The 27,482-nt window shown below is 35.8% G+C and overlaps 2 protein-coding genes across 2 annotated transcripts in view; one reads left to right on the forward strand and one right to left on the reverse strand.

The window, feature by feature from the left end:
• Window positions 1-27,482, forward strand: part of LOC150099694 (mitochondrial outer membrane protein SLC25A46-like) — a 153,887-nt gene that overhangs the window by 71,593 nt on the left and 54,812 nt on the right. The window contains exon 7 of the mRNA XM_090403379.1: window positions 12,430-12,487. Coding sequence (XP_090259505.1) covers window positions 12,430-12,487 — 58 coding nt within the window. The remainder of the gene's footprint in view (window positions 1-12,429; window positions 12,488-27,482) is intronic.
• Rlb1 (lysine-rich basic protein Rlb1) overlaps window positions 1-27,482 on the reverse strand; it is a 183,939-nt gene that overhangs the window by 2,972 nt on the left and 153,485 nt on the right. The window lies entirely within an intron of this gene.

Raw genomic sequence — 27,482 nt, forward strand, 5'->3', positions numbered from 1 at the left:
CTGCAATAAGAAGGACCATGGTAACTTAATCACTTTCAGGACTCAGAATGCAAATTATGAGAATAATTTCAAAGTTTTGTTTTGCATAGCTTTGGAAAGGGGGGGGATTTTTAAAGTTGATAAGGGATTTAATTAGATTAATGATTAATGCAGTGGTTGGAGAACTTTATGTGAAGATCGAATTTATAATGAAATATGACTGACATGTTAACAGCTGAGTGGGACTTGCTATTGTTATTAGTACATAATAATCAAACTGCAATTACTCATAGCTTAACTGCATTAATTTAATATTTTAATTCTTACAAAGTTATCTGCCCTCTTTGAAACTGTTTTTGTGTTGTTGAACCCATAGTGGGTTGTGATAGTATATGAATGGGGAAGAAATGATGTCCACGAAAAAAAAAAGAAAAACAAACAGGGCTTTGCTTTCAAGTTTAAACATGGTTAGCCACTTGAGGTGTCTGTCATATTAGAGGCAGGATTATGTTGAAAATATAGTTGGCTGTTGCTGTGTTTCTGTCAGTTATTCACATACATCACTGGTTGCTGTATGGTCACTCCCATACCTCAGAGTTTTGAGAGAAGCCTTCTGCTTCAGTGGTAAGGTTAGGGTTAAAGATGTCCTTTCCACACAGAGTTAGTAGGACAATCACAAACATCAGTGCCCATGGCCCATAGCCTCTTGGCTGGAGAGTGGGCATACTAACCAATCAGTCAGCCAGGCTGGCTGTATTTCTATAATTTTGCTCATATCCCTACAAGTTTCTCTAAGTAAGTATACTGAGAAAATGTGGAATAAGTTAGGACACCTATCCACAAATATGAAGGTGAATGTGTTAACATTTAAAAAATAATTTGGTATATCTAATATAAAAAAATTAAATTTCATCATTGTCATCAAACTTCTTGATGTACCCTCAAGGGGTGTTCAGACAACAGCACTACATGATTAAATTTACATTTTTATTAATCTCCTATCAATAGCTTTCTTCTAAATTAGCCTGTTACTTGTTAGCACTCTAATATGCTGGCCTGCTTGGCAAATGGTTAGTGTATTCCGCTCTCCAGCCAAAAAGCTGTGGGTTTGAATCCCACCATGTGCATGGATATTTGTGATTGTCTGTGAAAATGCTAGTGGTAGTGATGGGCAGTAGATGGCATTGGTGTAGATGATTATTGTAGTTGTGGTTCATTGTAGTTGGTGATTTGAGTGGTGGAGAGAGAGTTGTAGAGCAGGTGCCCTCTCTTGATGAGTCTTTGGACTCTCTGGAGGTGTCATGTAATAATAATAATATTGTTATATTTGACATTGCATTATTCTAAGGTTCTTCTTACTGAATCAGTCTGCCTGTTTCATGGTCTTTTTCTTCTGGGTCTCTTTCCTGCTTTGCTAACATTCCCCCCCCCCCATTTCTGTTTAAGTAGCCATACCATCTTAGATTAACACTGCTCACATATTCTTGAATGCCAACAATGTCAAGTTCATTTCTGACATCATTTTTAATATTGATGCCATCTGTTAGCATCCCTGATTTTTTTTCAGAATTCGTATCTGTGGGCTCTAGTCAAGTGCTTTATTTATAACCCAACTCTCAGATCCGTAACTTAACTGGGTTGAACCCTGTATTGTATACTGGAATGCTCCCTATGAGGACAAGTTGAAGTTGTGTGAGTTTTGAAGTTCAGCTGATAGGCAGAAAAGAGAGGACATGATAGAAACTAATAAGTTACTGAAGGGGGTTCTATAAGATTGATAGAGAAGAAATTTTGCAATACATGATTAGTAGGAGGAGTGGAGAAAATTAAGGACCTTCCCTGGAGGTCTAACACTGTTGTTACTAAGGTTGTGAGGACTAGATGTTTTGCTTGTGGAGTGCGAGTCTTCTGACTCCATGTAGGTTTGAGGAGACTTAAAAAAAACCATGGATTCTTATTAGCAAGAACTGACAAGATCACTTTAGAGAACATGAAGGCAGAAAACCCTGGAAGCATTGACGAAATTAATGAAAAAAAAAAGGAGAGAGAAGACAGTGAGTGAGATGTAGAACCTATTGTCACAGGATCACCGAAAGTCAGCAAAAACTAGATGTGATATAACTTCTTTTAAGAAGAAAAAGTTTGTGTGTGGGGGGGGGGGGGGGGGAGTGCAGTTGTGAGCCAAAATTCAAGAGCAAAAAGGCATACTTGGATTACTGTTTATGCAGAAATGAAGTATGATAGCTTGATAGATTATTGGTAGATTCTTGTTTTATTCCATGATTTCTCAGTTTGTCTTAAAGTGAAAATCTGATTCTGACAACCCTCAAATTTGGCCTGAACCCACTTTGCATTTCCCTTCCACAATTTTACTTCACATTTTCTCAAGTATGCATGCATAAATCTTACTTGGCACTTTCAGTGGGGGAAAGTTCTCTATTACTTTGACTCAGTTTTATTTTATTTTCTATATAGATGAGTACTATGATTGCTGTACTCCTGTCATCTGGAATTTGACCCCCTCAGACTAAGGCTTCTGAATTATGCAGTGCAGCCACCAAAAAGGTTTATGTCCCCCCCCCCACATATTTGCACATTTCTGATTAAATATTATCTACTCAAGCTGCTTTTCCACATTTCAGATATACATATATAAACACACTATCTACCAATCTACCAATAATTGTCTGGACACTTAGCAATTTACCACTGATACCAGAAGGTGGACCCTAATATTGGGACTGCTTTGATGGAGGAATGAAGACAAATTCCATCTGATGTCTGCTGCACATTGGTGGAAGACATCAGATGGAATTTGTCTTCATTCCTCCATCAAAGCAGTCCTGAGTTCAGCAATGACCTAAACACTATCAACAGATGGGGTTGAGGTCAGGACTCTGTGCAGGCCAATGCAGTCATTTAACACCCATCTCTTCATACCATTCCATAACAGCTGCAGCTTTGTGGCATGGGGCATTGTCATCTTGATAGTAACATGGGTCTGTTCCATAATAACTCCAGTGTAGGCAGCACCTGATTATCCAGAATATCAAGGTACTGAGCTGCCTTCATGGAACCATGGACAACAACCAGTGGTCGTACCCTAAACCAGCTGAATGCACCCCACACCATTACTCTCCCCCCGACACACCAAACTTTAGCTACAACTCACTGTGGTAACAAGCATTCTCCAGACATCAGACTAGAAACAGGTGAACCTTGATTCATCGCTCCAGAGTACCATTTTCCACTGGACAATTGTTCATTTCACACACTATTTGCACCAAGCCAGATGAGCTGCCTTGTTCATTGGGATGTTCGACTTGTGTGTTGGTGCTTTTCCCAGTAAATGAAGTTATTTTTGTATAGTATTAGTGCTCACCACATCGTTACTGATTCTGAAACTCATCATGGATGGTCTGTGCCGATTGTAGCCAGTTTTTGCATGCCACCCATTTTAAGACCCTCCTGTCCCTGTCAGCAGAGACGTCGTGAGGAATTTTGGCATCTGTGGCCAGGAAAGAAAATTGCACCATTCTAAAAAAAAAAAAACTTTTAAAAATCTCAATTTTTGTGCCTATGTAAAATTAGCACCTATGGCTGGGGCCACATTGGCCATAGCCTCACTACGCCTCTGCCTGTCAGTCATTTTCGGTGCTTGCCCTGGGTGTTTTCCTGCACTAGTGATGCCAGAATGTCTCCATTTGTCAATCACATCACCAACTATTGATTTTAGATGCTCCTGTTGAGCAGCAATGGCATGTGCAGACATGCCACCAATGTGACAGTCCACGATGACACCTTTCTTGAAGTCACTTAATTCACATTGTGTTGCCATACCACCTGTATTCAACTGCTACGATGAATACTGCTTCTTACTATCTGTAAACCCGTTTTTATGTTATTAATAAACCTGAAATGTTCCATAACTTCAAATAACAGGGGTGTTCGGACAATTATTGGTAGAGTATGTGTGTGTGTACTCCTGATTTCATTTTTGAATATTTTATACAATTGTTCTATTACTTGTTTCATTTAGCAATCTTTAATAGTAATTACTCCTAACATCTAGGATATCTTCAATTTTATGTTCCCCCTTTATTATCTCCGATTCCTTTTACAGTATCTTTTCTCCATTTCTAAGCTTTTTCACTAACCTCCACAACATTTTCCCACCTTCCTGATATTTGTCTTCTATATTCCTGCCAGTCTTCTCGCAACTTTTATTTAGCTACGTTTACACATTGCCTTTCTTTTTAACTTTTCTCTGCATTCTTGCAGAGCACATATTGACTCACTTTAGATATGAATTCTTCTTTTCCATGACTGTCTCTTTAACTTCCTGAGTCCACCATGGAGTTCTAATTTTTCTGCCCTTGCAAACAACTTCATCACATACCTCCCTTGCTGAATCTGTCAATGATTTCTTCTGAGTCTGCTATTGTCTACAGTGTTTGGTTCTTATTTACAAACTCTTCATTATTATTTAAATTAAGGGAATATAAAATCCCACATTGTTTTAAAACCGAATAAGAAACTCAAAGATTGGAATCGGAGAGTTTCATGCCAAATACCTCCAGAACATTTTTCCACCTTCCTGATATTTGTCTTCGATATTCCTGCCAGTCTTCTCGCAACTTTTATTTAGCTACTTTTACATATTGCCTTTCTTTTTAACTTTTCTCTGCATTCTTGCAGAGCACATGTTGACTCATTTACTAGGAACTTTTGATATGAATTCTTCTTTTCCATGACTGTCTCTTTAACTTCCTGATAAATAATGTAATAACAGCATACAGCATACAATGTGTTTTTACCTTATGGAAAATACCAAGAATAGCGATCAGAACTTTACCACCTTTGCTGCGAGTTGTCTGGTATTGTACTACGTACTAGGACTACTTGCATTAGCTCACGCTAGTAATCGCCGATATTTTTATTGTTTACTATATTTGGCATGAAACTCTCTGATTCCAATCTTTGAGTTTCTTATTCGGTTTTAAAACAATGTGGGATTTTATATCCCCTTAATTTAAATAATGTTTATATTTCCGAAAGGAAGCCTATTGGCTCTTTATATTTAAGTAACTTAATGAGTGCACCTGTTTGACAACTCCTATAGCAGAGTATATAAGTTCTTTTTGCTATACCCTTTGGTATTAATTTGGTCTAGCTACTCACTTGATGAAGCTTCAAAAAAGGCTGAAACCGGTCTGGGTAGTGACCTCCTGCCATAATGTAATAACAGCATACATTTCCTAGGAAATGTGTTTTTACATTATGGAAAATACCAAGAATAGTGATCAGAACTTTACCACCTTTGCTGCGAGTTGCCCGGTATTGTACTACGTACTAGAACTACTTGCATTAGCTCATGCTAGTAATCGCCGATATTTTTATAGTTTACTATATTCGGCATGAAACTCTCTGATTCCAATCTTTGAGTTTCTAATTCGGTTTTAAAACAATGTGGGATTTTATATCCCCTTAATTTAAATAATGTTTATATCGCCGAAATGAAGCCTATTGGCTCTTTATATTTAAGTCTTCATTATTATTTTTTTAAATATTTATATTTGACTATACAGTTTATTTCTGAAAGCTGCTCGACGTTGATTTGTAACATAAAATTTTCTTTCCTGCTTTTCTTTTCAGTATTATATTCAATTTTCTTTTTCTCAAAACTAAATACAGTGGTATCTTGCTAATCCGAACCTCTTTAGTCCAAACCCTCCAGTAATCCGAACTGTGGTTTGAAAGGGAAAAAAAAGTTTTATTTATTACGTATTATTATTTTGTGTACTATTATTTTTATTTACTAATTATTATTTTAACTATTATTATTTATTTTATTATTATTACAGTACAGTATAAGTATGGTGATAAACAAAAAGAGGAAATTAAAAACATGCATAATTTAGTTAAAAATATAAATCCAGATGTTGAAATTTCACAAACAGATGTTACTTAATGGATTACAGGTAGAACCGAAAGTGAATTCGAAATCAAATCAGATGCCGAAATTATAAATATGACGCTACAGAATGAATTAGAAGACGATGATGACGATAAAGAACTCGAAGAATAAAAAGTAAAACATGAAGAGGCAGTTGAGTTTTAATATGTGTATAGAATGGGCTAAGTAGAATGACACGCCATTCTACAAAATTTTATTGCTAATGCAGCTCCGATAAGAAGTATTCGAGCATTTATTTTGTGTTAAAATAACATAAAAAAAAAAAAAAAACCTTTTTTTGTTATTTTTTTGTGTTGTGTACAAGAAAGTGATATTTTTTATGCAAATTAAGTTATGTACTGAACTACGCAATTTTATTAAATCAGAATCCTCAACAATACATACAAACTAAATTTTTTACTAAAGTAAACTTGTGTTCTGTTATTTTTTAAGTTTTACATTATAGACAGCAGCTTTTTTTCTATCAGTTACTTCATTTATTTACAGAATTTAATTGATGTACCATTAGAATCTGATTATTTTTGTCTTAAACGCTAGTTGTTGTTGTTGTCTCTTGGGGGGGGGGGAATTCGCTAATCCGAATGAGCACAGTTTTTTATTAGTTCGGATTAGCGAGATACCACTTTAGTGTTAATTCCAATTTCAAATCTTGTATGTAGTTCCTGAACATGTCCTGAACCAGCATGAAGATATCACTATCAGCAATAATAAGATAGTTTTAATGAGAGTTATCTTATTTCTTGTGTCTTCCCCCCCATGTTAATTTCTGTGTGCACAACCTTACTTTGGAATATAGTGGTAGTAATGTTGTGTCCCATTCTTGTTTAATTATATATTTCCCTTATACTTTCCTTTCCTTTATATATCTTATCCCTTTTCTCCACATATCGTCCTTCCATACTAGAAATCTAAGCTCTTGCTCCTCTTAGTATCCTAAAACATTTATTTTTTTAAAGCTGTGCCATTTAGGACATTTAGTTTATAAAGAAATTTAAAACAAGAAGCAAATTCCTAAATAAGTCTAGAAGTGAAATAATCATGCAGTCATAACCTTGATCTCATAACTTAACTTTCTCTCCCACCCCCCGGCGCCTAGGTTCGTACATTATAACAAGCGGTGCATTGAATAGCAATCTCAGACAACTGAATATTTGATGAGCAAAAGTTTATTAAACTCATAAATACAATACATTAAATTCTAAAAACTACAATTCACTACTAAGATGATACAAATTTAATAAGACTAACAAAATACAAAAATGAAAATTTCACACTAGCACTTGGGATAAACTGTTATGCCTCCATAAAGGACTCTACACACACAAGATAAAGGGGCTTTCCCGTCAATGATTAAGTTGGCTTAAGTCTTTCAACCGCTTAAGCACAATAATGTGATACAATAATTCAATTAGATACAACTGTATTACACACATTAATTCACAAGAGTTATGTGGGCTTAGCAATTACGTTGCTACAATGAACGCCATATTCGATTTCTTTGACCTTTCTCAGTTAAGTGTAAATTACATATACTAGTATCTACACACACTATCGCTCATTCAGTAACACTAATAAACTAGTTCCCTCTTTCTCTATACTATTAAGTGAGCTAAAGTCCTAGTTCAACTTTCATTCAGGTCCTTCAATTGCTTAGTAATACAAATTACAATTACAGCCATATTAAATTAACAGAAATAACATGAAATCTTTCACAATACCGTTTAATGAAGCTCTTCTACTAGACGTTACTTGTCTGCGATTCCCAAAGAAAAACTCCTTCTGTAGTGGGATATATTTGGGGTACTTCGGATCATGAGGGCCATCTCAGTTGCAGCATATCAGGCTTCTTCTAAGGAAACACAATCTATCTGCTGTTCTGCAGTCATCACATTTGTCATGAGGATATCCACAATTTCCACTGATAGTCTCCTTCCTTTAGACCAGGGTTGGCTTAGTATGCGGTAAATACCTTTCTTCTCGACCATGTGGTGGCCTTTGTTCTTGATGGTAGGAAAACGGGACCTAAATCCCACTTACAAATATTCCATGTCGTGGCGGATGGGGGGGACTCCTGACCGTAACTCAGGAAACTGCATAAGTTAACCTTCAAACGAAAACTGACAAAAGACCTTGTGTGTGTGGGGAGTTCCTAATCCTTTTATATTATGACCCTACTGGCACATTCTGCAATTAATTTTCTTCCCCCCTGACATTGGGATACATTTCTCGTAACCTGTTAGGGTGGCATCTCCCTGCTGAACTTTCCATCTTTGGTGGGCCGTGTGCATGCGACTGACCCGCGGCATTGTCTAAATCAGGAACAGTGACTTTGGACTTTACTTCGGTTCTAGGTAACCCTATGAGTCAGCTTTATCAAACTCTATCAGCTCACCTATTTTTTCTAAGAATTAGCATAACTTACAATCTCTTGTTTTTCAAGTGTATAACAAGCAAGCCTTTTACATGCAAAATCCTTATAATTAAATACTGTAAATTAATTATCTAATTTTTCTACTTATTATACAATCAATGTTCTTATACGAGTTAACAATTATTCCTTTTCAATATTTGTTTCATTTTATACTTAGATGCAAGCTCTATTTTCTTATTAAGGTTTCTACTAGTTAAATTGTGATCAAGTAAATTCTCTTATGAAGTTTACTAAAATCACAAATTTAACAGTAATGACTAGTCCATGTCCTAAACAGAAATCCAACTGGTAAAAATTTTATTATTAATTTTACTAAATTTCTATGTGTGGTATTCATTTCCTACTTTGCTGTTTAGATCTCCAGCAATGACCAACTTATTCTTTGTCAAGTATCTTCTCTAATAACTTGAAAATTTTCTCTACTCCTTCCTTATTCCATTGTCTGTTCTGTACTTATATCTATCTCTCTCTCTCTCTCTATTTTAAACTGCCTGCAATTAAAGATTCTGTCTTTAGTGTTGAATTATATAGCTACTCCCTCCTTCCTTTTCCTGATCATTATTGCCTGAAATATAGCAACTTGTATCCATTGTTCAAAAATCACATAACACCAATTATGAGGGTTGTCTGAGTTCTTGGCCTAACAATGAAAAAATGAATTCATAATTTCAAAATTATATTTATTTTTCAACATAATCTCCCTTAAGATTAATACATTTATTCCAGCAATACTCCAGCTTCTGTGGACCATAGGCACAAATAAGTCTCATTGTCCAGTTCCCCATTCTCATATTTGCCCACATTACTCTACTTGAGACTGACTGTCATTCAAGAAGATGAGCCTTGTATTTTGTGTTGAATACTATGGCTACTCCTTCTTTTCCTTGATTGTCATTGCCTGTATGTAACATTTTGTATTTATTACTCAGAAAGATCTCACCAGTTTTGGTCTTTTTTGTTTCAGTCACCCCTATTATGTCGATCTGTTACTTATCTAATTCCTCAGCTAGCTCCATTTCTTTGCCATTCAGGCTTCTTACGTTGATAGTACCGATCTTTAACTCTGGTGATGTTGAGTTGGGGTTTGTTTTCAGATTTGTTCCAGTAGCTGACTTTTCGCTGTTCGCCCTGGTTCCCTGGTGAAAACAACGGGGGCCTTGTTTAACCGGGCGACGCCCCAGCTGCATGAAATTTTGTCATGTTGTACCATCATTTTTTATTTTGGTTTAACCAATAAGAATACAATTTGGTCGGCTGAATCCCAAATTGCCAGCCCATTCTTGTTCGTTCATTATCCAGGTAGATCCCAACAGGGTGCACCACGAGAAGGTAAGGATTGGACATTAGGTCAGAAGCCCTGGTTGGTTCTCCGCATTCCTTTAAAGACTGTGTGGAGGTCTCCTCTCAGTTATACAGCTTTAACCCTTAAGCATCACTTGTTCAGCATTATATGTCCCTCATTATTTTAATGAGGAAGATTTTCAACAAAACATAATTTGTGGCACAATTTTGGTTAACCTTGAATTGACATAGCCTGAAGTTTTGCACGTTACTGTTTTAATTTAAACTATAAAAGAAAATAAGTCAGCTATGAGAGTTTGTCTGGATTCTCCTTTCTCTACAACGAAAAGGTTAATTTATGAAATAAAAAAAAGAAAAAAATCACTATTAATAAAAAGGGAAAGATAGTCTTTTAGGATTACATCATTTCACTTGCATAACACTTGTGTAGTTCATGGCAAAAGTAGACTATAATTTTGATTTTCATATTGCTCTCCTAGATGTTGATGGAATAATCTCTCATAAATATCCTTATAGATTGGCATGACCTTTGTCTGTTTCACTGACAGATGGAAGTCATGCTAACAGTTAATAACCAAGGATGATGTAAAATTGGTGTCTGTCGATAAGTTCATGGGTAATGTGTCTCTTGTTCATGGGTAACTTCCTGAGAGATGGGGAAAAAAAAACTGTATTTATTGAATAAATATCCCAACAAGTTTCGAAATTATGTTGAAAAATATTTCAAGGATTCCCTGCTTTATTTTATATTCTAAAATGCTCATAACATTGCAATGCATCAAATAAAAATCTTGGCAAAAACGTTTGATTTAGTATCAAACAGAAGATGATAAAGTATAGTGATTTTTTTAACACTCCCACACATGAGAGGCCACAAGGCTATAGCAAATAAATGCTATGCGGGTAAGTGGTCAAGATCGAAGTTATCTGTTGGTGTTTTTTATTTGAAGATCTGGAGATTATCCTTGGGAAATACTTTTTGGGGACGGCTATTCCATAAAACTGTGGTAGATTGAATAAAAGATAACTGATAGTAATTGTTTCGATGAGTCTGCATTTCAGCTGCAAAAGGATGTTGGACAGCTGCTGCTCATTTTCCTGTATTTTGTGGAACATAATACAGGAACTGGTTGCTGGCCTGGTTGGCCAAGTGGTTAGTGTATCCTCTCTCCAGCCAAAAGGCTGCGGGCTCGAATCCCGCCGTGGGCATGGATATTTGTGATTGTCTGTGAAAGTGGTAGTTGGTGGTAGATGGTGCTGGTGTTAGGTGATGAAGGTTGGTGGAGTAGTGAGACGAAGAGTTGTAGAGTAGATGTCCTCCCTCGATGAGTCTTTGGACTCCCTAGAGGTGTAATGTAATAATAATAATGGATGCTAGTACTGCTTCATAGTGACTATGGAAATATCTGTAGAAGAAAGGATGTATGGAAACTGACCATCTATGAGACAGAGGTTGAAGGATAGTCTGTATGAGAGTCATCAATCAACTGAATTGCTTTCTTCTGGACTGCATTGAGAATTTTTAGAGAAACCTGAAGTTCATCACTCCAAATGTGAGTGTAGTATTCCATGGTGGGACAGATTTGAGATTTGTACAACGTAAGCATCTGGGTAGGAGCGAAGCAATGTCTTGAGTGAAAAGTATGCTGTTTCCTGGAAGCTGAAGATGCTATAGAAGTAATGTGATTATGTCAGGAAAGACTAGAAGTAAAACTTAGTTCAAGAAGAGAGAAAGATCTGGTTTTGTCTGTTGAGTATTATCAAAAGTAACTGGAGAAGAGTTGAGCTCTGTTTTGCAAGTAAACATACAAAGCCATGTTTTGGATGTGTTGAAGGTAACTAGGATGTTTTTGCCACATTGCAGGATGGTGTGAAGATCATTGTTTAGAATACTTATCATAGATGATTTTGAAGCTGAAATATCTGAGCACTGTAATGTTTATCATATGAGTAGGATGAGTAGAGAGTACTATTATCAGCACACGTGTGAATAGGGTTTGAAGTTAGTAATAGCAAATCATTTGTATATGGAAGGGGAGAGTGTGGGTGAAATAGCAGAGCCCTGGTGAACACCTGCATTAACAGGAAAACATGAAGACAGAACATCTTCCACCATTACACATAGTGAATGTCCAGAATGAAACCTGAAAATACAGTTACAAAGGATGGAAGGTAGGCCATAAGATGGCAATTTGTTGGGAAGCCCTCAATGCCAGACTATCAAATGCCTTGAAAAATTTCAACTACAACAGCACAGATTTCTCAGAACTTTTCTATGGCACATCCAGAGATGTGTAATGTATGCCAGGAGATCTAGTGTAGATCTAGATGATTATTAGGATTTCTCTGATTAGTTGGCATTTCTCTAGATAATGAAGTTGATTATTGATGACCTTCTCCATCATGGACAACACTGAGGTGGGAGCAAAAGTCACGTTTTGCTCCCACCTAGTTCTTGTAGAAAATTGTACAATTATAAATGCATACTTAGCTTGTTTACATGTTTATTTCAAGTGATAAATTTCATTTTAAAAAATTATTTTATTGCTATTTTAGAACTGTAGTTGACTAAACTGTACATATGATTTAATCAATTTAAAAATAAAATGAGGGAATCTGAGGAGGTGGAAATTTTAATAAATTTCTTTTATTTGCATTCCCTTGCATATTACAAGTAAATTTTATAGCAATTTAATTTTACTTATATATAATTTTTTTCTCCCTTTTAACATTCTTATAGTCTTACCTTTGCAATACTGACACCTTTTGCTTGTGCAAGTTTAGTCGAAACTGTTCAGGTAAATTTTGTTTTGTTCTGTTATATATTTTTTTCTTTTTTATATTTTGTAGATATCTAATATTTAGTGATGTTGCTGTATATATCAGTGCATATTAAAGTTACTATCTGGGTATAAAAATATGGTTTACACAATATTAGCTCCTACAGGGGAAAAAGCTGATTTAAAATCAGCTTTCAAGAAGAAAGTTCATTTCTTGAAATTTTGTAAACAAAAAACAAAAAAGAGAGAAAAAAAAAAAAAAGTGAACTAGTAAACAAATTAGCAAATTTTATAGCTTGTAGTGATTTCAGGTTTTAAAAGTTATAATAATATAAAAATTTGTATGTTATGGGACATGGAAGATAAACTGAACATTACTTAATGAGTAATGATAGGTTCAAGATAAAGCTTACTTTACAAACTCTCTGTGTGAACCCTTGTATTGATAATTGAGTAAGGTGTAAAAACATCATATTTTGATATACGGGGGGAGGAGAGTCTGGAAAGTTCTAATAAACACCTAGAACAAATATGATATTAAAGCAACTCATATAACCACAAGAAAGAACATACAAAGATATAAGAATATAAGACCATAAGTTACCTTCATAACTCTGCTACTAGTATGTTCTTTCTTGTGGTTATATCAGTTACTTGAATATCATTTTTATTCTAGGTGTTATCAGAATTCCCCCTCCCCTCCCATATAACCTCAAGTTGTATACAGGTATGATAGTACTACATGAAATGTTTATTATTATTACACCCACCATGGAGTCAGTACACTCATTTTGTGAGGTTCATTCAAATAATAACATATTTATCATACTGAATCTTAAAATCTTTAACACTCCCTACATTAACAACATATTCCGGTACTTATGTTCCATTCACCCACAATTCTCCATGTAAAAAAATCTACCTCTCACACTCTGCACCACGCTCTTACATAACTTCCAGCTCTTTCCCTTTCGCCTTTTACCCATTTGATAATCCCCTCTGGATTAATCCAAAAAAAAAAAAATCCCTTCACTAACATTTTTCCCCCCTATTCACCAAATTGCAATCCACATTCCTTCAATCTCTCTCTCTCTCTCTCTCTCTCTCCATAGCCAACATTCCAGAGTCCTTATATTGTCTTAATCACTTGTCTCTGGACCCTCTTTAATGCTTCCACATCATAATGAAAAGGGGGGGGTGACAAAATATGAGTACAATAGTCCAAGTGTGGTCTGACCATAGCTGTATACAGTGGCACAACCACCTTCTTATCCCTACATATTGTATTTCTTATCATAGTAGCACTATGATGTGCATTATTTGCAACAGTTGCAATATGCCCTCTAAATTTCAGTGTACTGTGAACCATGACTCCCAACTCTTGAATCACATCCATTTCCTGCTTTATGGCACTATCAGTATAATACATGGCCTTATAATTCTGCACTCCAAAATGCTACACCTTGCACTTATTAATATTAAAACTGCAACTCCACTGCTCTGTTCAAGCCAAAAGTCTATTCAAATCTTCCTGAAGGAAATCAGTATCAGCAGTGCTGCATAAATGACATGATATATCATTTACAAATAAGTTAAACAGCAGAGGCCTAAGAACAGAACCCTGGGGGGGGGGGGGAACATACTCCTAAATCATTCAGAGAGCCAGTCTCCAATCTGTCTAACCAATATACTATCTTCCTGTTGGCAATTTTTCTCCAAATTAGTTTGTTGTCTATCAGGACTTAACTATTGCCATACATTGGAGTCCAGTCTTATATTTCAGTCTTCAAAGACATTTCTAACTGCATCAATCAACCTAGATATTGGTCTCTCTCTCTCTCTCTCTGGGTCCTTTTATTTCCATCCTGACACATGCAACATCTATTTTGCTAACCTTTTCCATTCTGTTTAAGAGACCATACCATCTGGGATTAGCTCTGCTCACATATTCCTGAATGCTCAATGTCAAGTTCCTTCCTGATATCTTAATGTTTATAATGCTATTGGTGCTATTTGTTCACTCCCCTAATTTTTCTCAGAACTCTCATATCAGCAGTCTAGGCTTTGATCAATTATTTTGCTTATATTGTATCTCTCAGGTCCCTAAGTTAAAATAGATTTGAATATCATTTTATGTACATCTGTGTGCCAGACTCCCTGTCATACCAGCTTTACTTATTCCATTGTCTATGTTTAATTTGCCATCTTCACTGAAAATGGTGCCTAAATATCTGAAATGTTTCATATTTTCATACCAAATTTGTTACTCAATTTAGTTAAGGAATCCTACAAGCTTGTACTGGATGTATTTTAGAGTATAAATACAGCAAGTATCACAATAATGAAATTATGTGTTATAATGAATGATGGAGAAGTCCTGGCCTAAGTCCCATAACACCATTGCTATTTTAATGTTACCATTACAAACGAGTTGAAAGCCATGACTGTGGTGAATTGAAATTCCTAGCATATGACATCACAATCAGGAGACAAAGGAAATGGTAAATATAACAATGGAAAATCATGGGAAACAGAAAAAAAGGAAATGACAGGAAATTACCATTGGAAATGAGAGCAGAACAAAGAATTGGAAGAAATCATACATAAAGCACACAAATGATAACATGAAAAGTATAAATGCAGACAATGACAGGAAACATGAGAAATAACTATATGAACAAAAATTATAAAAATCTAGAATTAATGTTTGATTGAAAGGTTACATTAACTTAAATTAATGTTGTGTACCTGAAAACTTAATAATGAACTGCTGTAAGTACATGTAGGCAATAAAAATTTTGGTTTTACAATTCAATTTAAAAAAATTAGGTCAAAAATTTAGAATTTTTTTTACCAAACACAGAATGAGTTGCTATCCAAACAAATTTTATAACTTGTAGTTCAGGTTATGGAATTTACAGCTTTAAGAGAGCAGTATCAATTTATGTCAACTGTATATTACTGATCTGTCCAGCCAGGAAGCCAACGTTGACACCAGCTGTGTCTATCACTTTTCCTCTTCTCTCAAGCTGACAAATGCAGACTAATATTAATTGCTTGTTTTCTCTTCCTGTGTGTGTGTAATTGGAGGTGACCAAGTTGACTGACTAAAGTTTTCAGGTCATTTTTGATTTTAATGAAACAGTTGCACATATTTAGTTTATTATGTGAAGGTGTTAATCTCACCTCATTGTTTTATGCAGATGATGTTATACTTCTAAATAAATCTGCTACAAGGCTGCAAGATTCCCTAACTAAATTGAATAACTGTTGTAATAGATATGGTATGACGGTCAGCATTACAAAGACAATGAAAATAGGCAGAAACATTGAAAATATCAACTGCATTGTGAATGGAAAACTTATAGAACAAGTAAAACATTTCATCTACTTAGTGAAGTTTTTTTTGCGATTTTTAATGAAGATGGTAAGTTAAATATGGAAATAGAAAACAGAATCAACAAAGCTGGTATGGTAGGAAGTCAACTGAATAAATTTATATGGAATAAGAGAGAAATTAGCTGTATACAAGACAGTGTTAACCAATTTTAACTTATGGATCTGACAGCTGGGTTAGAAGTAAAACACTTGACCAAAGACTAGAGACTGCAGATATGAGAGTCCTGAGAAAGATTAGGGGCATGAACAGATGGCATCAATGGCAATATCATATTAAAAATGAGGATATTAGGAAAGAACTTGATATTATCAGCATCCAGAAATCCAGAAAGTGACCATTCCGCCAGAGCTAATCTCTGGTGGTATGGTCACTTAAGCAGAATGGGAGAGGAAAGATTAGCAAAACAAGTGTTCTCTGCCAGGTTGGTAGGAAAACGACCCAGAGGAAGAAGACCAAGATATAGGTGGATTGATACAGTAAAAAATGCCTTAGAAGACAGAAATATAAGACCTAATAATATTGGAGTCTTGACATTTAAAACACTGATTTGGAGGAAAATTATAGATAGGAAGTTAGTAATTATGTAAATTTTTCATGTAGCGCTATCATATCCTGTACACCCCCTGAGGGCATATATCAGGAATTTGATGATGATGAAGATTTCAGATGAGTGATATTAATGTGAGCTAATGTAACATTTAGAAATTTAAACATTATTCTGGATTTTCCTTTTTATAATTTCATGCTCTTTTTTCCTTTTCTCCCACAATTGTTTACATTTGTAATATTTCATGTTATCATTTTGTGTGCTTTGGTTCCTGCCAGTCTCTCTTTCTCTTTTTTATGTTGTCATTGTACCATTCCCCACCAATTCCTTTGTTTCAAATGATTTCTTTTATTTCTCATGATTTTTTTTTTCTTCTTTTTCACAAATTCTATTTGTAGCAATTTCTTCTAGTATGTTTTCTGCTATTCCCTTTGTGTTATTTTCATAACCAACCACTGAATGGCAGCATGAGCTTACAGGTAATTCTTTTAAGCTATAATTCATGATATTATTGATAATTACTGGTTGATGTTCAGGAGGTTTGACGTGGGGGGATTTTGTAGGATGTAGCGCATATGTTTGTGAGTTATCCACCATTGCCAAGAGAAAACGGATTATGGTATGAGAGTAGAGAGAGATAGAGAGAAAGGAGGGAGAGAGTGTGCCAGAAATTAATACTGAAAGCCAGTATAGCATATGTAGTGAGGAAGAAGGTGCAACCAGCTGGGGAAAAGAGAGAACAAAGAACAGTGAGAAAGTAATTCGGGATATGAAAGCAGAGTCGATGAAGATTAAATGAGAGATGAAGCAATTATGGAGTGAAATTAGGAGAAAAGCAGATATGTATGAAAGAGAGAGAGAGAGAGGAAGACTGGAATGTAAGATTTTGATATGAAAGTGGTGTTGAATGAGAGTGGCCATGCATGGAGATTCAATCGTTAGAGATATGGTAATGAGGTGTATAACATTTGCTTTCTTGTTAGGGGGGAGGGTAGATTGAGCAGGGTGATTTGAAGCACTGGATGTGAGGAGTAAGTAATCAAGAATTGGTAGTAGGCAAAAATGATTTGGTTGGCTGCAAGGAGAATGGAAGAATGAATATCAGAAGGTTGCCAAGAGGGGTAAAAGATAACAGTGTGGTTGGAAAGGTAGTGTGTTATGCAGGTATGATAGTAATGAGTTGAGACTGTGAGTGAATATTTGTGAATGGGGTGTGAGAAAAAAATAATTCATTTTGTGAATGTGTAGGATGAATTTGAGAGATGAATGGAGCTGTATAAAAGAGATAGTCTACATATAAATGGATTTGGTATGAGTCAGCCAAAGAAACTGTTGCTGCAAAAGAGAGAGAGAGTAATGACTGAAGGAAGTAAGAGGCAGTAGAGTAGGGAAGGAGAGTTTGTGAATGAAGAGGTGCATGGCATGAGTGAAGAGAATGAGAGAAAAGGAACACAAAACAAACAGGGAAACGGGAGGGGGGTGGACAGGGAGACACTGTGTGAAAAGAATGGATGATGGATACAGGAGTTACAAGAGTGGATATGTGAGAACACAAGAAAAGATTGAGATTACCATGGATATGGAGGTTTGGGGGAAATAAAAGCAAGTCTGAGGAGAGGTGAAAGATCAATGATGATAAAGTGGCTGGGGAAGGGAATATGGAATCATATTCATGAAGTGGGATTGATGAGATTTGTTATAGGCTAGAAATAAGCTAGTACATATGTTTACAAATGCCAGGAATATTCAAAACAAAGGAAATGAAATTGTAACATTAATAGAATATATCTGTCCTAAAATTGTTGGAATAAAGTGAGACATGGTTGGATGAGTATGATATTCTGACTAGAATACAGATGGATGGATATGATATTTTTTGTGAAGATAGTCAATACATAGAGGAACAAGGAGTGCTATTGATGGTAGCAGAGAAGTTATCCCCATCAAAAGTGAAGATGAACAAAGCAAATGGTAGCAATGGTTTTGATGCAGTATGGTGTGAGGTGGAGGTGAACAGAACAAAGTATCTAGTGTTGGATGTTGCTATAGATCCAATATGGAGAGTGTTGAGAAGGAAATGCATAGGCAAATTAGTCTGGCTAATAAGAAAATGGTGATCATTATAGGTGATTTTAATTATGGTAATATAGACTGGAATGGAGAGACATCATCTGGGGGTAAAGAGAATGAATTTATGGAGTTTCTGAGGAATAATTACCTTAGGCAGCATGGAGGTAAAAGGTCTTGGATTGATTATCTCATCAGAGGATGTTATTTTAAATAAAGTGCCATATCTTCCTCCAATTGGTGAAAGTGATCACTTGGGTGGCATGGCCAGTTATATGAGGACTTCTATGAGAAAGGGATATGTGCAATTATAAGACTGGTAATTATGACAATCTCAGGAGACAGCTTGCAGCTATATCATGGAATGAGGAATTGGATGGAAAGAAGATTAACACTGTTTGGGACCTGTTCAGGTACTATCTGGAAGTGACAATGTCAGTGTATTCTCAAGATCTAAAGGAAAGGTCAAATGAGGTAGGTATGAAATGGATGAATTGAAGAGGTGAAGTATGCAATTCGGAAGTAGAAGGCATTATGGAAGCAGTACAAGATGAGTGGTAAGTCAGTTGCATTAGGAATACAAAGAGCAAGCAAATAAGGTGAGTTGCTTGATAAGGATAGCAAAAAGCACAGTATGAGCAGCAGTTAGCTAATGAGGCCAAAAGAAATCCTGGGGAATGTTTTCAATATTGTTTACAATACATTATTCTTCCATGAATAATGCTGGTTGGAGAAAAATGATACAATGATTACCACCGAGGAAAATATAGTACAGATGTCATTTGGGCAATTCGTAAAGGTATTTCATCCTTACAAAAGTAGCATCATGCAGAACTTAAGCAGTGGGGAAGGAGGAGGAGAAACAACTGATGGTGTGTGAGCAGGAGGGGGGGGGGTATATGAGAAATTAAGCAAACTTGATGGTATATCACCATGTGTTATTCATGTTGAAGTTTCTGGAACATAAAACTATGTAGACACTGGAATGTAAGCAAATAATTTACTAGCTTAAATTAATTATTTACAGCCAATGTTTTGCATTATCAGAGCCAGTTTAACACTACACAATCAGTTAAGAGACTAAAATGACCGGAAACAGAAAAATTGGCCTTGAGAGCACATGCAATTTACAGACCAAAAATACTAGTGGTGGTGGTAGGCAGTAGATGGCATTGGTGTAGGTGATGATGGCAGTATGGCAGTTCGCTGTAGTTGGTGAGTTAAGTGGTGGAGATGGAGAGTTGTAAGTATCCTCCCTCGATGAGCCTTTGGACTCCTTGGAGGTGTCACGTAATAATAATGACAGTCACATGCAACAGTGGCACTCTTCATGGTAATTCCTATTATTGCTGATGGGTAGATAGGGCAGTATGCCAAAAATCTGTTTAAAATATACCATCTGTTCTGTTGCAGTTAGCCAGGTTTTGTAGAATTCATGACACTTCTAGAAATAATCTCTCTGATTTAAACCACGATTTGTTAAGTAGCTTGACTTTATTCCATCTTAAAGTGGTCTTTCTTTCTTCATGTACCTCTTTAAGTCTTAGGTTGACTCAAGTTTCAAAGGAATGGAAAGAGGGCAAAATTGTTCCCTTAGTCTTATCCCTTTCATAAAGGGATAAGACTAAGGCCTCGAATTACAGGCCAGTCTACTTGTCTGGAGTTGTGAACAAAGTATTAGGCTAATGAGGACCAGGATTCAGAATTTGGCTGACAACATCAACTTTCTCTTTGGATAGCATGTAAGTTTGTTAAAGAAAGACTGTGTTTTAACAATCTACTTATTATAACAAGGTGACAGATGCATTGGACAAGGGGATGTATACACAGTGTAGTTAGATTTTACCAAAGCCTTTGATATATTGCCTTATGACAAGCTGGCAATTAAATTAGAACAGACGGAGTTGGATAGTAGATTAGCGTTCACCAGATTGTCTGTCTGATAAGTATCAGTAAGTTGTGTATGGTGGGAGTGATATCCCAAAAGAGGAAAGTCCCAAGGGTCAGTTTTGAAGCTGTTGCTCATTAATTTGTTTATAAATGACATACATCTGTGTGGTTAGCCTATTGGTTGTACGCTTTGCAACCATATGCCTGGGGAAGGAGTGTCCTAGGTTCTATTCCCGTCAGTGATGTGAGGAGCTGAAGGATCTTCCTCAGCCATAGCCAAGTTAGCCAGTCTTGGGCGTGAACAGTAGAGTTTTTTCCCCAGTTTATCCTTGGGTTTTTCATCCCGCAAAGCAGGCAAACCTGCCTTGAGAACTCAACACTGCGGATATAGGATACACTGGGGCATAGGGTTGACCACCTTATCCTGTGAACGGTTTGAGGTCTGATGATTAATAAAACCCTCGACACCGCAAGGTAAAAGAGGGGAAGAGGAAGATGAGATGAGATATAAATGACTTGAGTGGCCATATACAGCTGTTAGCAGATGATGCAAAATTGGGAAGAATTATGAGGAGTAGAATGGATGTTGTAGACGTGAATAAACTAGGTGAATGGGTGATGCAGGAAGCATAGATGAGATACAGTATCTGGGTAAAGTAACATAGCTGAGATTAACATCTCCTGTTTTGATATCAGGTATAATGTCACTTTCTTTCATGATGTAATCCACATAGATGATGAATAACAGTGGAGGTAATGTGCACCCTTTTCTCACAACCCCTGATATTACATTAAACTATCTTCTTGTATCACCTTCAATTCTAACACTGACATACAACTAAAATATTGACTATATATTAATCTCTGTAATGTCCCATTTCTCCTTATAATTGAACAGATTTTTCTACTGGCATCTTGTCATATGCCTTCTCCAGACTGAAAACTCAAAATTGTTCTTACATTCCTATGATTTTTCTGCTGTAGGACTCAAAGTGAAAATCTGAAGTTGACAACCTCTATTTGGTAACTCAGGTAGTTCAGGTTTTCCTTCCACAGTTTATCTTATGGAATTTCTAATCATCCTTGCATAAATTTTACTTGGAACACTGAGTATGGAAATTATTCTGTAATTCTCACATTCATTCAGTTCTGTTTCCTCTTTTATAGATAGATACTATGAGAGCTGTGCTCCAATTATCGAGTAATTGGTCCTCAGGTCTTTAGAAATATGAAATGATGCTACTATAAAACTTACGTCCATATTTGAGCATTTTTGGTTGAACATCTGCCTTTCCACGTTTTGTTTTTGATGGCTTTTTTACCTCAAGTATTTATGTGTTCTTGATGGCATTCATCTTGGATATTTTCTACTACTGTTCTGTCACTTTTCAGTTAGCATTCTTTCAAAGTTATTACTCCAGACTTGCAGAATATCTTCAGTTTTCAGCAAGTCTGGATTATTAACTTAGATTCCTTTTACAGTACTCTCCATTTCTAAACTTTTTAATAGTCCCCAAGAAAATTTTTCCACCTTGATATTTATATTCTGTATTCTTATGAGTCTTCACTTTTTAGCTACTTATACACTTCTGTTCTTTCTTAGATTTTTCCCAGCATTCTCACAGTGCACTTGCTGAGAATTTTCAGTATGCTTTCTTCTTTTTCATGACTGGTTCCTGAGTTTGCCCTGGGTTCTGATTTTCTCTCCTTCGGAACAACTTCACTTCTTTCCTCATTGGATGAATTAATGTTTTCTTCTGAATCTCTCACTGAATGTCCAAGGTTTAGTTCTCATTTTCACTCTTCCATTATTTTTCTGAAATAATATATGCATATTTGAGTCTATAGCTTATTTCTGAAGGCTGCATGATTTTTTTTTTTTTTTTAACTTTCTTACATCATCCTCTCCCTCTTTTTTTTTTTTTTTTTCAGTATAGTATTCAATTTTATTATGCAACTTAAATGGTGATCACTTCCTATTTTAAACCATGTGTATACTTTTGTGTCCTGTATAAGTACAAAGATACCATTATCGAAATATGAAAATTCGATAAGAATTTTCATATTTCTTGTCCCCTCTTGATGTGAATTTGTGCATATCTTTATGTTGAAACATGGTGCTGGGAATGACTATCCAAGTCCTGAACAGAAATCCAGCAATTACTTACCATTATTATTAGGTTTGTTCATTTTTGCAAACTTCTCAATATGTCTGCTATTAATTTCCTTCTCTGCTGTTAATATTTAAACCTTGTTGGAAATTTGAAATGAATGTAGCACAGAGGTAAAAAGTATTGTGATATTTATAAAATACTTAAGTGATAAAGGAATTGCATAATTCAACATGGAGTAGATACCAGTGAAATAAGAAAGCATAAAAAGGTGACATAGAATACTCTGGAGCACAAATCTTCAGGACAATGGGAGGAATGCCATCAGCACCAGAGGACTTTTTGGTGTCTAATTTGGACAATATTTTTCTGATGAAAGGTCATAGCACACACTGAGTGCTGGGTGTTTGGAATGGTGGGGTAACATTTGCCAAAATCATCTATGCATGCATTTGAAGAAAAGTATTGAAGTCAGGAGATTGACTTTTACTGTGGATGATGAAGCAATTGCACCATCTGGTACAATAGGAATGAGAGCAGTGTTGAACAAAAGTTATGGCCAGTTACCAAGGCAACTGGCCATTTGGGCATGAAAGTTTCCTGATTTTAGCTCTTTCAAAGTCAGTATTTGATGCACTGATGATTTTCAACCAGCTGTTTTTGGGCTTTGGTGTAAGTGGTAAGAGAAGATGTAGTTCTTGATGATAGCCATTTGCAGTATGCTTGGTTCTTCATTTGTACAGCCTTGGCACACCTTTTGGAAAACGCAAACTCAGTTAGGAATGGAAATTTGGCATGGAATGGAGATAGCTGTTTCCATACCAGTGAAGATTACATCAACGATGTGTTATATGCTTAGATCAGAAGGAGAGTAATAGTCCAGTCAAGGAAAAGAGCTATAGAAATCGTGTAGGTTATTCTACTTGGCATTTTTATAATGCGAGACAACTTGTTTGGGAGTAGTTGTGTGATTGTTACTTGGTGGAACAAGATAGGAGATAAGGTAAGTAGTAAGATACTTAAAGGAGATAAGATACAACCTTCACAAAATACTTGAACAAACACTATTGAGGATGAGATCTATCGTGTTTGGAGGGTTGTTGGGATTATCTAGTATTCTGGTAGTCATATGAATGATTTTTGTCAAGTCATTTATGATAGCAAATGTTTCAGCATTTCTACCTGCTTGGTCTTCATGGTTGGAGAAGAAAAGCCATTTGATGTGATGATCATTAAATTCTTCAAGGAAGATAATCTCACCTGTTAGAAAAGTTTGACTGAAGGAAATCAGTATTTTGGGAGAGAAACAAAAAAAGTTCAAAATAGTTGGAGGCATTGTGTATGTGTTTGTGTGTGAGGGAGAGAGAGCAGTAGAGACAGCATATGAATTTTGACAGAATGAGGCAGAGAGATTTTCTGCCAAAGGTGGTCATAATTGGGTGATTCTAAGTGGAATGCTCTCTGGTATATATCAGAGTGAATGTAGACACAAACAACACCCTTGAATCAAAAGGAATAATCAGTGTTTTAGGAAAGTTGAGATGAGTAGCGCTTGAGTATGATGAAATTTGAGTTTTGTTAAGAAGAGCAGGTGGGATTTTGCAGACTGGAGATGGAAATGGATACACTATTGAGGTTAGAAGCAGATTTGGAAGGTTCTCTGGGAATTTGTTGTTGACCTCCTGGATCATGCATCCTGGAAACCAAAGTACAAGTACTGCATAGGTCATTCTCTATCCATTACTTGTGCTCTGATTTTCACGCTAATATTCCTGTTTTGTCATCAATGATCCATACTTCACCAACAATGAAGAAAAATGCCATTAGGCATTTTTCTTCATTGCTGGTGAAATCAACATCCTTGTCCATGCTGAGTGAAGGGTCAGACTTGTTGTTCAAATGGGGAGAAGTATCTTTGAGGTTGTTATCCACATCCTCTATCAATTTTGATGTACTCATTGGTGTGTGTGCGCACGCACGTGTGTGTGTCACAGGACATCTTTACCAATTGCGAAGGAAGTTCATTTGGTCTTTTCTTTTGTTTGTGGGTTCCAAGCTAGCATCTGGTGATTTTTCTGGGATTGAAACTATATTCTTCAGCTAGTTTAGTGATGTTATTCTTTAGTGCTTCATCAGTTTCAATGTGGAGGTTTAGGTTGATATCATATTATTGTTTTTAGTCTTGACTGAGTCATGCAGTGTTGATGCAATAAGGATATGGAGTTAGTTGATTTTCATCCATTTTTATATAACAGGCTTATGATCATTTAGCAGCAAAAATTGTACAAAAGGCCTTTTTTTTTTTCTTTTTTCATGTGTGTGTGTATCTGTGACATCTGGTCTGTAACTGCAGCAATTGGTAGTATCATTGCAATTGTTGGTGCTGGTCAACTGTGCTGCATTAGCAAACCCTGGAATGCTCTGTCATCATTGGTCTTTATTGTCACCATCTTTGCTTTTGATTTTAGGCATTAGGATATGCTTGATTGTCGCCAATATTAAACTAACAAAAGCGTTGAGATACTTAAGAGTATGTATAGATTGTTCAGCAACATTCTGCCACTTTAGAACTGATGCTTTGGTTTCCTTGGCGGAAATTATGGAGGAAATCACTTTCGAAAACTATAAAATGAGACGGGCATGTGTTTTGAATAACTTTTTCCAAAGTGCCATCTACTCAATGATCTGAGGATGAGAAATTGTTTCAATATCTTAAGCTGAACTGTGTAGATGTTGAGTAGCTGCTTGTTTCCACATGTTTTAAAGAAAAATGGAGGGATGATAATGGCATATACTGTGAAACACTGCTAACGAAATGACTTGTTTAATCTAAAACATAATAAATAAATAAATAAAAAAGCAGAACATCTGTGATAGGATTATTGGAGTGAGTCTGTGAGAGAGTGTCATCTATTTAGTTGGGGGTCAGCAAACTACAGCCCACATAGTTTTTTAAATGAATTTTTTTGAGAGAATATTGAAATTGCTGTTTCAGCATCTGTAAAATAGTGTTAATGTGAGACACTATTCCTATTTGTTTGATATTGTCTGTGGCCACTTTTATGCTGCATATAGTTGTGGCAGTGACCATATATTGCACTTGCCATGGATGCTGTTGCACTCACAGTTCTAAATTGACAATATTTTTGAGTGCCACACGTTCTTAGTCACATGCATCATGAGTTTGAATTAATGAATGTTAGTTCATATGCATTTGTATTCAAATCCAGTAGCTCAGAGAAGATATTTTCTAAAATGTATAAAATATCGTTATAGATTAGCCATCTGTAATGATATTTATATCTAAATTTGAATGACAATTAAGCATAATTATGTCTCATAAAACAGTATTCTATACTTCTGATTTCCCAAAAATTTGTTTGTGCATAATTATATTCTGTATTTTGTTAATAAATAAAGTGCGAATTTTATTTTCTATCATGTGCATGATAGAAAACAAAATACATGATATCCTCTTTAGCCAGCAAGACATAAAATATTTACTTATATTTACTATTCTGGAAATAGATTAAATCATTTTAATGAAAATTTTTTATACACCACAACAAATGGAAGAACATTATTTTGATATTTTTGTTGTATTAAGAGTTTTCCAGGTGAGAAGTAGTGTCTTGAAGGATACAAAGTATTTTGAAGGCTGATTTGGCTATGGAAGTGGTGTTTTTGTTGTCAGGAAGTGCTGCAGGTATAAATCAGAGGAAAAATATGATCTTGACTTAAGATATCAATATTATCAAAGGTAAGGGGAAATGAAGTTCAATCTTCACTACAAGAAATAATATAGGATTTTGTTTTGGTAGTATTGAAGTTCCAGTGAAGAATGGCAAGGAGATGAATGTTAAGACAATGCTTTTGGAAAATTTTGAATACAAAGTTTTTCAAATGAAAAAGGAGTAATAAAGTGCACTCTTATGTGTATAACTGTTGATAGCATTGAGGTTATTGAGAGGCAGCCATTAAGGCATAGGAAGAAGAGTGTGATCAAAAGAACAGATCCTTATGGTATAGTGTAGAACTGGAGAGGAAGCTGATGATCTCATCACATAGACTGGACCACACACAAACTGTTAATTTGAAATCTTTCCATGCTTTGTGTCCAAAAATGGTAATGTTGGTTAGAACTGCTGTAGGGCAAGGGTGGCAGAATCAGTATTAGTGATTGCTGATTAATTTGTAAGACACTAGATAGTGGAGAAGATGGCTGTTGCAGACCTTCAGTATCATTTTTGTGCAAATTGAGATGATGGCAGTGTGATAATAGTTTGATGTCTGACTTTTGCTTCCATGCTGTGGGGCAGATGCCAGATTAGTATGAGATGTAAGGACTGTATGATGTGTCCGTTCTGGAGCACCAGTTTTGAGCACCGTGAATGAAAAATCATCAGGACCAGAAGACACTGTATCCAAGCTATCAAGGATTCTTCTGATACCTTTTTTGACAATAGACAAGAGGAGGAATGCAGTGTGAGCTCTTCTTAGTATGATAGGAAGCAATTTACCTTAGACATTTATACAAAAGTTTAAGAAGAATGATGCCAGCTAAGCCATCTGGATTTCAGAGATAGGTGGAAACCTTGGATAGTCATTAGTTGAGAAAGAGGGAAGCGTTCTGCTTATGGGACTTTCAAAGTCAGATATATATATATTTTAATAGATGTGGTATGCTATATTAATGAGAAGCTAAAATATGCTGAATTGCTAGTTATCTTGAACTGCTTTGCCACACTTTTTTGCACACCATGACATGAGTAGTGTTTGGAGATATTTGACAGAATTGAGGGGGGGGGGGGTCTTCATTCTTCCAAGGATTTTTTCATTTTTTCAGACAGTCAGTCCTCAATCCTTCTCAAGAAGTGACAGAATCTGTAGCATGTGAGATATAGGTGAGGATTGAGGAAAAAGGAACCTAAAACGATACTGCACAGCTAGCTACTGCTTGCATTGTAATGGACTCATTGAAAATAGAAGATTATGGAT

This window comes from Typopeltis vanoorti, chromosome 14 (genome assembly GCF_054136105.1).
Source record: "Typopeltis vanoorti isolate ZY-2024b chromosome 14, IOZ_Tvanoo_1.0, whole genome shotgun sequence".
Classification (NCBI taxonomy): domain Eukaryota; kingdom Metazoa; phylum Arthropoda; class Arachnida; order Uropygi; family Thelyphonidae; genus Typopeltis; species Typopeltis vanoorti.